General features: G+C 54.7%; 1 protein-coding gene across 2 annotated transcripts in view; it reads right to left on the reverse strand.

Moving 5' to 3' along the window:
* EPHA8 (EPH receptor A8) overlaps positions 1 to 12894 on the reverse strand; it is a 32832-nt gene extending 19938 nt beyond the window's left edge. For both annotated transcript variants that reach the window (XM_049774664.1, XM_049774665.1), the window contains exons 1-3: positions 12801 to 12894; positions 7217 to 7281; positions 769 to 1432 (exon numbers count right to left, since the gene is read on the reverse strand). In XM_049774664.1, coding sequence (XP_049630621.1) covers positions 769 to 1432; positions 7217 to 7281; positions 12801 to 12894 — 823 coding nt within the window. The remainder of the gene's footprint in view (positions 1 to 768; positions 1433 to 7216; positions 7282 to 12800) is intronic.
* Positions 12895 to 13110: the final 216 nt, after the last annotated feature.

A 13110-nucleotide genomic window follows, 5' to 3' on the forward strand; every position in this document is an offset into this window, starting at 1 on the left:
TCACAGTGTCTCCTGCCGGGGGGAGACAGGGCTGACTCCACGGTCCCAGGGGTGTATGTGTCTGCTGACCACACATGGCAGGGCCCTTGGCTGTGTGCCAGCAGGGGTATACATGGGGACAGGTGCCAACTTCCCACCTCTACCCTCCCATCTGTCCTTGCCCATGTTCCCCTGAATAACGTGCCTCCAACATAGGCAGACAGTGCCTCCTGAACTTACCTTGTCTACCCAGGGCCCTGGAGTCATCTCGCTCTATTTCTACCTTGGTCTCTAGTTAGCAGCCTTGAACAGACACCACAGTGCCTGACTCCTGGCTTAAGTCACAGCTTCGTTTCTTCTAGCTACTTGATCTTGGATAGGATCCCTGCCTCTCTATGTCTCAAGAGCCTCCTCTATAAAACCAAGACAGAGCTGGGGGCTGAGGGGTAGCTCAAAGTGACAAAGCACATGCCTTACATGCAGAAGGCCTGGATTCAATTCCCCGAGGATCACAGGGCATGACCCTGAGAGTACCATCTGCACAGCATCAGTTGTGGGCCCAAACCAGTATAACCCGAGAGAGTAGTCAGGTGGGGTGGAGATTAAGTGACTTGACTTGGGAAAAGGCTCAGGGCGGAGCCCCAGGCTCTCCACCAAGGTATGCCCAAAGGAGGTACCCACACTTTTCCTCCTCTTACCCCATTTTCCCTCCAGTGCACACACACACATCTGCCTCCTCAGGGGCTGCCTCTGATATCCCCTCCAGCCCGCCGCACAAGGCGCGCTCACCCACACAGGCATCCCGCCGCTCCTCGTAGCCTGCGCTGCAGACGCACTTGCCGATGGGCACCAGCCACTCTCCCTCGGCACTGCAGTACATCTTGGGTGTATCCCGCTCCTCTGAGTGCCGCACGCACTGGCCACGCACCTCCACCAGCGAGGATGAGTCAGCCCCCGTCACCGCCTCTGAGAAGGCCGCCAGATTCCTCACCATGGTTGGGCACTTTTTGTAGTAGATGCGGAGGGACAGGATGGCGAGGCAGGCACCTATGTCCTGGAAGGCCAGGTAGAAGCCGCGCTTGCTGAGGGGGCCCACGCCACGCACCTCCGTGTTGAGCTTGAGGCGGCGCACACCCAGGTCAGCTCCTGTGAAGCTCTCGTCAGCTGCGATGGTGTCAATCTTGAGGAACTGGCTTTCCTGGGTGCTGGCACCCAGGTCGCGGTCCGACTCCAGGTAGTAGAGGTTGAAGGTCTCCTTGCAGGTGCCCAGCACACCGGGCATGCTGTTACAGTCACGTAGGGTGAACTTGATCTCAGCATAGACACGCCGTGCACCGTCCCGGGGCACCCAGCTGGTACGCAGCCAGTTGTTCTGGTTGGGGATCATGACATTGCACACCTGATAGGTGTGGATGGGCCGGAATGACTCGTCCACCTCGTTGATGGAGTCCCACTGCGGCAGACAGAGCACAGCCCTGAGACAAGTCAGCATCTGCCCCCCACACTGCTTCTGCTCTGCCCCCTGCAGCGGGTACCCTTTGGGGGTCATCCTGGGGCAGAAGATGGAACATGAGCCATCCTAGGGAATCACTAGGAACCAGAGACCAGGCACCCTACAGATGCTTCTGGCTAAGGACCACCTTTTCCCAGGCTCATCCGAGCTGTGTGTCTGAGATCGCACAGTGAGTAAAGGACGGAATGAGCATCAGCATAATTCCCTGTTTCCAGATACCTGCTCTCTCCTCCGGCCTGCACAGGAAAGATAGGGAGCTCCCCACCAGTTTCTCTCTCAGACACCTCAGCAGATGGCCTTGGCACAGGCATCTTGAGTGCTGATGAAGGGACTTCCCTAACCTGCATTCCGATGTTCTCTCTACCCTCCCCCAGTGGGACTCTGGGGTAACACTCAAGGTTGAACCAGGAAGCGTGGCCACTTGTATGCCAGCTGCTACCTGGCATCGGAGATTCAGAAATAACCAGACCTATCAACAGCCAATCGGCACCCTGCAGAATGGGAGAAATGTATTTGCAGATCATCTTTGATGAGAAGTGAATCCATAATGGTGAAAAATGACTACATTCTGCGACCAGGACTCCAACAGCTCTATTAAAGGTCAAAGGACTTGACCAAAAATTTCTCCAAAGAAGGTCCAGAGACGGCTAAAAAAGCACACGCAAACATGCTCAAGGCCATGAATCAGTACGGAAATGCAAATCAAAAATACCACCACACCACTTAGCGCCCTCTAGGCTGCTTAGCATCAAAAACAACCAAAAAAGAAAAAAAAAGTGTTGAAGAGAATGTGGGGGGAATTGGAACCTCATATGCTGCTGATAAGAAAGCAAAATTGTGCAGTAACATCAAGGAAGGCAGCATGGTGGCTCCTGCGAGAATTATACATAGAATTACCATCTGGTCCAGCAATTCCACTTCTGGGGAACAACCCCAGAGAACCAAAGACAGAGTCAACCAGATATCTGCAACACGCTTGCAGTAGAGAGGATGGAAAGATGTTCACCAATGGATGAATAGATAAACAAGACACAGCATCTCCAGGTAACTGCAGGGATAGTATTCAGTCTTAAAAAGGGAATAAAGATGAAGGCAAAGATAGTACAGAGGTGAATGCACTGGCCTTGCATGTGGCTGACTTTGATTTGATCCCGGAACCACATGGTTCCCTGAGCATTGCCAGGTGCAGTTTTGAAGGCCACTGAATACCACTGGAATGAGCCAGCTGACCCCAATACTGCAAGGTTTTGGCAGACCCACATCTTCCAGGTCTCACACTGAGCTGCTGGCCTATTAGCCAAAAATAACTAGGAGAGACCCCAGGACATTGATTGGGCGGGTTCTTCCCCCCAAAACAAAGACAAAAGAGGACAGAAAATGAGGTTCTGTCATTGGGTACATGCCTTGCATGCATGAGACCTCTGTTCAGTTCCTGGAACCACACACACACACACACACACACACACACACACACACACACACACACACAAAACTTAATTTTAAGAGATGCTGTGATGTGAAACATTATGCAGAAAAAATAGTAATGCAGACACAAAAGGACAACAAATATTGGTGGGTTCCAGCAAGGTAGCAGTCAGGAGCCAGTTAGTCGGGGCTCAATGGTAGAGCATCTACCTTGCATGCCCATACTCCAGGGCGTACCCCATAACCACACACATGGTCCCATATAATAAAAGCATAAAAAACAAAACCAGGTGGGCAGATTCATCAAGATGAAAACTAGATGGGTGTTTGCCTAGGGGGTGTGGGGCAGTAGGCATGGTGGTAAAGTTCCCCACTTGGAAAAAGTACCAAAAGGGTGCTAATGGTGTTCACCCACCAGAATGGAAGTGCTGCTGCCACTGGGTTATACACACCACCATGATTAAGACAAGTCACTTCTGAGATTTACCACCATGTAAAAAGATAGAAGTGTGCATGGCAAGGCTGTAAGGCTGATGCAGGGTCATTGCACAAGGATGGAAGAAAAAAGTTCAATACCTGGGGTATAACCTGGCACAGCAAACACCTAGCATCCCAGACTCCCACAGTCCTGTGTACAGGAAAGAGCCAAGAGGCCACCAGGTACTCTTCCATCTCTAACCTATCCTGCAAAAGTGACCATGGCTGGTCACTAGTCCTCTGGACTCCAGGCTCTCCACCGCAGCCTGCTGGTGAATTAGAGGCTGAATTCCATGGTCTATGGAGGCCATGGTAGTGGGTGGAGGACTCCAGGTTGAAGGACTCCAGGTTCCTTGCCTAGCCCACCGACACTGCAGTTTTTTAGATCTTCTCCTGGGGCATCCATGTGAAACTGACCTTGATCTAGAGATTCTATGGCCTAGAGGGGCAGGAGGTCTTCTCAGAGCTTCTGAACTGCCCCCACATGCTCCAGTGGTGACCACAGGCACCTCAAATCTTTCCTGCCCAATAGAAAGCTCCTCTGTCTGGCTTCTTTCCAGCCTACTATGTGGTCCTGACTTTCAGCACTACTTCTGTAAACTGGAGCAGAGAGATGATCCATCTTGGGGAGATGTGAGAAGCAGAGAGGTGACATCTACAGAATGCTTAGCTTGGGCTTGGCATGGAATGACACAGGTGGGCATGAGGCTGAACTGGCAGCATACTTTCAATCCACCTGTTCCAGTCTCCAGGGACCCCTGGAGGAGATGTCCAGGGAACAGTAGTTCCTGCTCTGAGGAGAAGCTCCCTGACCCATACCCCAACTCTACATTCAGGCCTCCGGGCAGTGTGGTGTCACATCTGGGGTTAAAGTCATTGTCACAATTAATGGAGCACCAAAGAGCCAGCCAGCTGCTCCCTGTCTGTTTCCTGCCAGGGACCGGATAAATTAATCAGCTCCATCTGAGCTGGCTCCATCCACCCCACCAGCACCAGTGGCCTGGCCTGGACCTGCCAGGAGGGGCTGCTGCTGGCACCTGGAGTGGCACCGATCCCTGAAGGTTGAAGTGAGCAAAGAATCAGGCCTGCTCTTGCCCAGGGCATCCCCATATGCCTGCTACCCCTGTGCTCTCCTTTCTGGTCCCCCCACCAAACTGGATCACGGGGCTCCTCCTGGATTCAACGGCAGCAAACCAGCTGCACAGCCCCGGGCCAGACTGGTTCTTCTCCAAATCTGGGGTTTCAACACACCTATGAAGGGGGCTTTGGAGCCCATGGGCCCTCCTCATGCAGCAGAGGAGGGGACACAGTCCACTGTGGTCAGGGATCTGGGCCCTGACTGACCTTGACCTTAGCCCTGTCCTGTAACTTTTTGGAGACTGGGTGAAGTGTCCTTTCCAGGGACCCACTGTGACATCTGCAAGGAGCAGGCTCTGTGACTGTATCTATGCTGGAGAACAGGTGGGTGATGCCTGGGGGCTTATATCTGACGCCTGTTTATCTGGGAGGCTGCTGACCCACTAGGTTTAAGTCACCTGACCCTCTGATATCTTGTAGCAGCTGGAGATCCTGGGCGTGACTTCCCGGGGCTGTTTAACAGATGTCAGAATCTGCTGCATGGACCCACTCATCTGGGCAGGAGAGCTGCATCCAGAGCTCACCAAACCATAGGCTCCCAGGTGCCTGCCTAGATACCTAGCTAGATAGAGTGCTTGTATTACTGACTGTTCAGCCTGAGCTCAAGGTCCAGCATTTGGGAGCTTATCCGGCAGCCTTCCTCTCCCTGTTGAGGTGCGTGAATGGGTCCCTGACTCCACAGATGGCATAGCACTACCCTACCCCATTAGGAGGATGCAGATCACCAGGGACACACACAAGTCGAGCTCAGGCAAGCCAAGCTCCATTCACCACCTTTAAGTCTCCTGATGTTATGCGAGCAGATTCCTCACTGCTTTCCCCTCCATACCTTCAGGACTGAATGTGGGGGTAAAATGACATACTGGTGAAGACTGTGAAATCTTTAGTGAATCCAAAACATGGTCACTGCATGAATGATCCGGGGCCATACTCAGCCTTGCCCACAAAACCTGCTATGACTATTGTGACTGTCTCAAGCACAGGACGGAGCCATGTCCTGCACCTGCCAAGAAACACACAATACTCCTGTGCCCCTAGAAACTGAGCCCAAAGTCCAGAGAATTCAGAGGGACCCCAGTCTGGTCTCTCTAAGTGACTATTTTCAGGAATGGCAAGTGCCCACAGCTAGGCTGTCATAAGGAACTGACCCTATTTACTGTCAGTGCCAGAGCACACATGGCAAGCACTTCCAACACCAGGTCTCCTGGATTGTGCTACGGGGTCATACCCAGCTTGCCTGGGGAGACTGAAGTTCAGGGAGGGTCACCATCACCTGTAGGATCAGGCATGTTGCCCACAGGATCAGTTACTCAGGCCTGTCCTATAGCTTCCTTGTGTGTTAGGGGATGAGAGCAGAAAGGCCACATAGACAGAAAAGTGGGACTCTGGCCCCCCCATCAGAGACCACCAAGTACCAATGAGAACCCTGATCTAGGGTAAGAGAGATAACACAGGTGGTAAGGCACTTGCCAGGGACATAGCTGATCCCAGCTTGATTCCTGACCCCATTTATGGTCTCCTGAACACCACCAGGAGTGAGCCCTGAGCACAGAGAAGGAAGCAGCCCCCCCAGCATCACTGGTTGAGGCTCAAAACCTTCCCTATCCAAAGGAACCGTGTCCCAAAGTGAAGTGACACAATGTCACTTTGTTATCTCTGCTCAAGGGCTGAGGAAGCTATGTGGGTACAGCAGGCTTAGAGCCATGGTGATAGATTCTGAGTGCATCTGTGTGAGGGGTGCTGAGAATTTCATGATGAGGGGGTTCCAGGTTCCATGCTCCCCCTTCCTCATAAATGTCATTCTGTTCTCACCACTCCACATACAGGGGCACCTTGGACTCAGGAGAGAAGTGGGGGCTCAACCACACTGGCTTACAGAGGGTAGTGCTGCCTCCACAGGCTCATAGGCCTGTCATAGACCCCTGAGGTTTGATTATGGGGCACCAGGCAGTGCAGCCTTGCCCCTGGGCAATGCCATGCCCACCTCCTGGTAAGGCGGGATGGGGGGACCTTCTGGGAGTATATGGCCTGTTGGGCAGCTCCCAGACAGAGCACTGATGAGGCCTTGCTGGCCTAGGGCTAAACCACCAGGGCCCAGGCAGGTTGACCTGGTGTTTCTTTCTTTTTTTCTTTTTTTTTTTTTTTTTTTTTGTGATTTTTGGGTCACACCCAGCAGTGCTCAGGGGTTATTCCTGGCTCCAGACTCAGAAATTGCTCCTGGCAGGCACAGGGAACCATATGGGATGCCGGGATTCGAATCGATGACCTCCTGCATGAAAGGCAATCGCCTTACCTCCATGCTATCTCTCCAGCCCACGACCTGGTGTTTCTGAGGGAAGAAATAAGAGGAACTCCAGGGCCCTGGCAGCTCCTGGGGGAGGCAGGATAGTGAGGGTGGGAAGGAAAAGCTTTCAAGAACCTTGATGCTGATGCTCAGCACTGGGTCCCATTGTAGCCCTCAGGCACTCTCAGACCCAGGGCATTCCACAGAAGATTCCACAAAGTGCCTGGCACCAGGGCCTCATATGCTGGACCATCAAGAAACAGTCAGCTTGGTCTCTAATTTTGTGTGTTCCTGAGTGAGTTCCTTTTTTCTCTGGGCCTCTGCCACCTTCCCAGCTCTCTGAATGGCAGCCTCTCTCTGCTCACGGGGAAACAATGCTGGCCCCACTGGCCATCACTTACCCCATGAGCCGGATACGTGAGCCAGCCCCAATCCCCGTGGATGGTGGATGTGTCCAGCAAGTTCACTGCAAAACAGGAGACAAGATCCTGTGGGACATGGGTCTCCCTTCCCAGTGCCACAAGAGCCGCTGCTTTCCCATGGTTCAAGGTCCAATATGCAGGTTCTGGGCCTCAAGATTCTACCCAAGTTCTTGCTCTTCCCTGAAGCCGCCCTCCACCACGTTGGCCAAAATTCCCTCTTCTGAATTTCCAGAGTCAGCTGCTCTCGAGCAGCAGATAACTGGTGAGACTGGGGTGGTTGAGAGATAGGCAAGATATCAGGGAGGTCAGGGCCAGGATCCCAGCTTAGACACATGGAGCTCTGTCCCTGGACAAGTCCCTAAGCCTGGTTCCACCTTTGCAAAATGGTTCCTTTATCACTGGGCTGTGAAGCTGATGGGACATAGTGGCCCCCGCTCTGGTCATGCTGTCAGGCCACATTTCTCACTAGGGGTCTGTCCTGCTGGACAGCATCAACCTCTCCAGGAGGATCCTATAGCTTATGGGTCCTCCACATCTGTCTGCCATGCCCTGACATGAGTACCCACTGCGTGATGATCTGGGGAAGCCACTTCTGGGAACAGCAGGACAGGAAAGTGTCTTCTTTATGGCAAGGTGGAAGCACTGAACTCCCAGGAATATCAGAATAGGGCCTGACCCCCATCATAACTCCTCCAGGGTACAGCACAGGGCTTGCATTCAGAGTGCCAATAGCAGTAACTATAGACAATGCCACCAGCACTGTAGCTTGAGCCCAACAAGCAGCACCTCCGGGCAGTGCCCATGCTGAATAAAGTGTTGCAATGCTGGCCAGAAGCCAGTCAGTCTCAAGCCAGCACCTCCAAGAGGACCTGCAAAGTCTCAGCATTCAAGGAAAGCACAGACTCCACCTCTGGGGCCAGACACTTCTATGGGCCTCATTAAATTCAACAGTGATTTCCATAGAGCCTCTCTTTCCTCCTCTTTAAAATGGGAATACCACTAGGCTGCTTTCTACATACCGCACACCCACCTGCACACAACGTACTGCTAAAGGGGCACTAACTGGGAGATATCCCAGCTGTTATGTGCCAAGTCCCTTTACTCCTTTGGAGCGAGGCAGTGTGACTCCGGTAAGAAGGGGCTATTGGCCAGAGTCCCACACTTGTCACAGCACTTGTTCTGCCGGGAATCCCTGCCTCCACACTCAGCCCTTGACCCTGGGCCTCCAATTAATCCCAGGGGCTGGGGTGGGCTGGCCACTGAGGGTTCAGAACAGCTCTCCCAGGCAGGGCGGCTGGGTATGCTTCTTTCTGAGATATGCCAGGCTCGGAGCCTGCCCCTCAAAGATGGAGACAAGTGTCCTCAGGAAATGCTGGAGTGAGGATGCTCTTTGCTGATTTTCTTCCTCAGCTCACACTCCCGTTCCATTATCAGGGCCCCAGAGGCCCGCTGGAGGGAGGCTTGCAGAACCAGAGGGGGCCACTTGGAGCTGCTCTCTGGGTCCCCAGGGTTAGGAGAGATCGGGGTGTCCAAAGAGGGCTCTCCTCTCCCAGGGCAGCCCCACGCAAGAGGCACGGGCAGAGAAAAGCTTTCCCGCCTGCTGCCGCCTCCCTCCTCCCTCTCAGCAATGGAGAGAAACTGGGTCAGGCTGCTCTCTCCTCCTGCTGGCTGGGGGAGGGGAGGGGGGCCCCCGCACTGCAGTTTCCCCCCAAGACCAGCAAAGCCTTGTTTGGGGAGAGGGTGAAGACTGGGGTCCTAGGAGCTCCCTTACTCCATCCAGCCCACCCCAGTTGTGGATCTCACAGCATCCGAACCCGTCGTCCTTGATCCAGCCTCCAAGGCTACAGCTCAGCCCAGGGCAATCCCAAGGAAAACCCAAGGATGAGCCTCCCCCACTCCACCCATTGCCCTGACTTTGGAGAGGGGGAAGGGCAGGGCCCACTTCCCAGGCCCTTTCCTCTCTTGGGGGGGCCCCACCACATCTGCCGTTGATTTTTGATCAGTCAGCCAGGGGGCTCAGATAATCCAAAGATAAGTCAAAAGTCGATGCTATTGGATTCAGGAAGAGCTATAGGATTCCAGGGCTGTTTGTTCCAATTCCTTCCAGATTCTTCTCCATCCTTCCCCTCCCCTCTGCCTTCTGTCCCCTTCTTCCGGACCTCACGTTCTCTTCCCAATGAGTGGGAACAGCTTCTCATGGGACACACCAGATCTTCAATAGGGTAGATGAGAGCTATAGAGACTCCTCGCTAGAGAGACTCCTTGGCCCAACCAGGTCCTTTCCTCTGACCCCTCACACCATCCTGGGCTGGACATTCTCCCCACTCTGACTTCCCAGTTGCAAAATTAAGGCTTGGACTCCACATTTGGGCCTTTTAGGAAGCAGTTAGCCTTCCCCCGCTGAGCCTCAGTTTCCTCACCAGCAAGATGTTTCGGGATCCCCCTCTTGCCTACCTGGCTGGGCTGTTCTGCAGGATCAAATGGGCCCCTCTCCAGCTCTGAGAAGCACAGATAATTCCTAAGCCTTTCCTGTTCGACTCGGGAAGGCATTATGCGATTTCTTTTTTTCTCCAGCACCGTCACCTTCCCCCATTCCATTTCGCTGAGACTAATACTTAAATTGATTTACATTCCCTGAGGACGCAGCGCATGATGGTGAGGCTGGAGAATTCGGGGTGGCCAGGAGATGTCAGCAAGGATATGAATGCCTCGAAGATCACCCCAAAGTGATGGAGACAGGGCCTCAAATACAATAGAATGTGGGAGGATCACTGGGTGCAGGGTCTTCCCACGGCTCAGTGAGAGATCTGGCATGAGGGCACTAGGCCAGGTGGGACACCGTCACCTTTGCTAGAACCAGAGTCCCTGTCTGACTAGTCAGTAGTCCCTGTGGCATCAGCACAGGGGTGAGGCTGAGAGGGGTGGGAATCTACCTTGTCAGGGAGATGACCCTATGACCCAGAGCAAATATCCCTGAGCTCTGGCCCCTTGACAGTTTTTGCCTCCACTCTGGGCCTCCACAGAAACCTCACCGTGCCCTCACTAGGCCCTAGACCTCTTGCTGAGGCCAATGGTCTGTCCTCTGCACTGGAGCATGGTCCAGGTCCCTCCCCAAGTGGCTCTGGGATTTTCCTGCACTGCTGGAGGCTGTAGATGATTCAGGGAGAGAAGAGTTTGGACAAAGAGCTGAGGGCTCAATGCCCAACTCCCAGAGCCCCATTTGGATCTCACAACTCCTGCTCCCTTCCCTCCCCCCACCCCTGAGGAACTGCCTTCTCAGATCATAGCTCGGAGAGGCCCCAGGGCTCCTACAGCCAGTCCTGGCCCTTCCTTACTCACCACAGTCCCTCTGGTCTCTTCTGGTGTCCCAGGCCTGGGCCTCCTCACTCCCAGCAGCCCTGTCTGTCCACTACCCCACAGCTCTGCCCCTACGTGGGCCTGATTTCCTGGAGACCAAGTACTTCTGGTGCTTTTATTTTGTGCATATACCTGTTCATGGGCATGAATGCAATTCTGTGGTGTCTGCCAAGGGGAGTGCAGAGTTTCATGTGTGTGCATTTGGGGGGGACATGGATGTGCATTTCTGTATGTTGGGCTGTGGGAGTGCTATCATGCATGTGAGTCTTTCCAGGCCTCGGTCTACATGTGTGAATGCCAAATGTGCAGGCAATGCGGCTGTGTCCGTGCGAGGGGTGGATTTATTTAGGCTCCAGCGGGGTGTGTGTGTGTGTGTGTGTGTGTGTGTGTGTGTGTGTGTGTGTGTGTGTGTGTGTGAACACGGCTCTGGAGCTGCCTGGTTTCTGCAAGTCCACCCATGGGGGAAGAAGGTGGCTCTGAACACAGGATATCAGCTCTGAGACTGGACAAGTATCCATCAGGGTCTTCCTGGGATAGAGCTGCGGGAGCAGCTAGAGATTCAGGGATTCAGGGATCTCGGATGGGGCACAGAACAGAACCTAGGATAACATCTTGGACCAGACCTGGAGTGATTGGTAGGCGCTAACTAGTGTGTGTGCAATTGTGTATAGTGAGGCAGGTATGTGTCAGAGATACGGGTTACGCATAGAGATATGCATGCAGATGTACATGTAATGTAGATGTATGCAAGGGTGTGTGTAGGGGATGCGAAGGGTGTGTGAGTATCTAAGTGTGCCAATGTGTGCAGGCATGTTATAGGGGTGAGGTGTAGGGATACATGTGCGGGGGGGTATATACGGGTGTGTGCTGATATATGTAGAGATTGTGAATAGGTGTGATGTAGGAGTGTGCTGTGTGTAAGGGCATGTATGTAGGAATGTGCGATAGGGGTGTGACTGTAGAGGCATGGCTATAGGGAAGTGTTATGTAGGGTGTGCTGTAGGGGTTTCTCTAGGGGTATGCTGTAGGGTGTATATATGAGAGTGCTGTAGGGGTGTATGACGGGGATGTGATGGAGGGGTTGTGTAGAGGAATGCAGCAGGGTGTGTATATAGGGGTGAGCATTTGTATGATGTAGGGGTGTGCTGTAGGAGTATATTTATAGGGATATCATCTAGAGGTGTGTATGTCAGGGTGTGCTGTCTCTGTGTAAGGTTGTTATGTAGGAATATGTATGTAGGGGGGTATAGTGGTGTGCTGTAGGGATTGTGTGTAGTGTTGTGCTGTAGGGATTGTGTGTGGGGGTGTGGTGTATAGGGTGTGTGTAGGGGTGTGTAAGGATATGCTGTAAAGGTGTGTGTAAGGGGTGTATGCGGCATGAGGCTCTGGCATTGGGAGACCTGATCGGTGCCCCCTCCTAGCTTTCCTGTCCTTTCCATCACCAGCAGAAGGAAGGTCAAGTTCCAGATCCTATTGGTCATGACTGCCTCCCATTTCCTCTGACCCCTCCGGATCCCCCGAGTGACCGGACCATGTGGCATCGCCCCTGGCCAAGACTCCGCTCTTAGGACCTTGCTTGCCTTAGTCCTCCTGGGCCTCCTCAACCCCTCTCCTCAACGGCCCTTTTCTCCCAGGCCTCCATCCTGCACCAAAGTGCCTCCCCATGTGCTGGTCCCCCGCTGCCACCCCTTCCCTGTCCCTCACCCCCTCATGCCCGAGTCCCCTCCCCATCCCCAAGAGCTGTCCTCTCCCAGCTCTTGGTCCTTAAGGCTCAACGCCATCCTGTGCCTCTGGACTCTTCCAGCCGCCCTAACCTCCTTTCCCACCCCAGGTGCCCCTCAGCGCCTACACTCCTCTGTCCCCCTTGGTCTGTTCCGTGCCCTATCTCTGTCCCTCTCAGATGCCAAACCCGTCTTCCCTTCTCCCCTGAGTCTCGGTTCTCGGTCCCCAGCCCTGCATCCTTCAGTCCCATCTGCCGAGTCCCCGAGCCTCCTCCATCCATCCATCCATCCATCCATCCATCCATCCCTCGAGCTCCATGCAATCTCAGTCTCTCTTGGCCGCTCGGTCTGTCCCTTGACCCGGGCGGGTGCCATCCCTGCCCGGCTGAGAAGGAAGAGGAGGAGGAGGGAAGTTGAACCCTCCGGCCCTCCGGCCACCCCCGCCTCGCACATCCGCCACCGCCACCGCCACCGCCGCTGCTCACCTTCGCCGCGCGCCGCGGACACGCAGGTGGCCGCCGCCGCCGCGGCCGTGACGACCCAGAGCGCAGGGAGCAGGCGGCCCCGGGCGGGGGCCATGGCCGGGCCGGGCCGGGCCAGGCGGGGGGGCCACGCCGCGCACCCTCCGGCTCGGCCGCGGCGGCCAGCGGGTCGGGTCGGCGCGCTCCTCGCTGCCTGGCTCGCTCCTTCTCCCGCACAGCCGGCGGCGGGCGGGCGGGCGGGCGGGCGCACACGCCGGCACACAAGCGCACACGCGGGCACCCGCGCCCGCCGCCGCCGCCGCCGCCGCCGCCC

The sequence above is a fragment of the Suncus etruscus genome, chromosome 6 (assembly GCF_024139225.1).
Source record: "Suncus etruscus isolate mSunEtr1 chromosome 6, mSunEtr1.pri.cur, whole genome shotgun sequence".
Lineage (NCBI taxonomy): Eukaryota > Metazoa > Chordata > Mammalia > Eulipotyphla > Soricidae > Suncus > Suncus etruscus.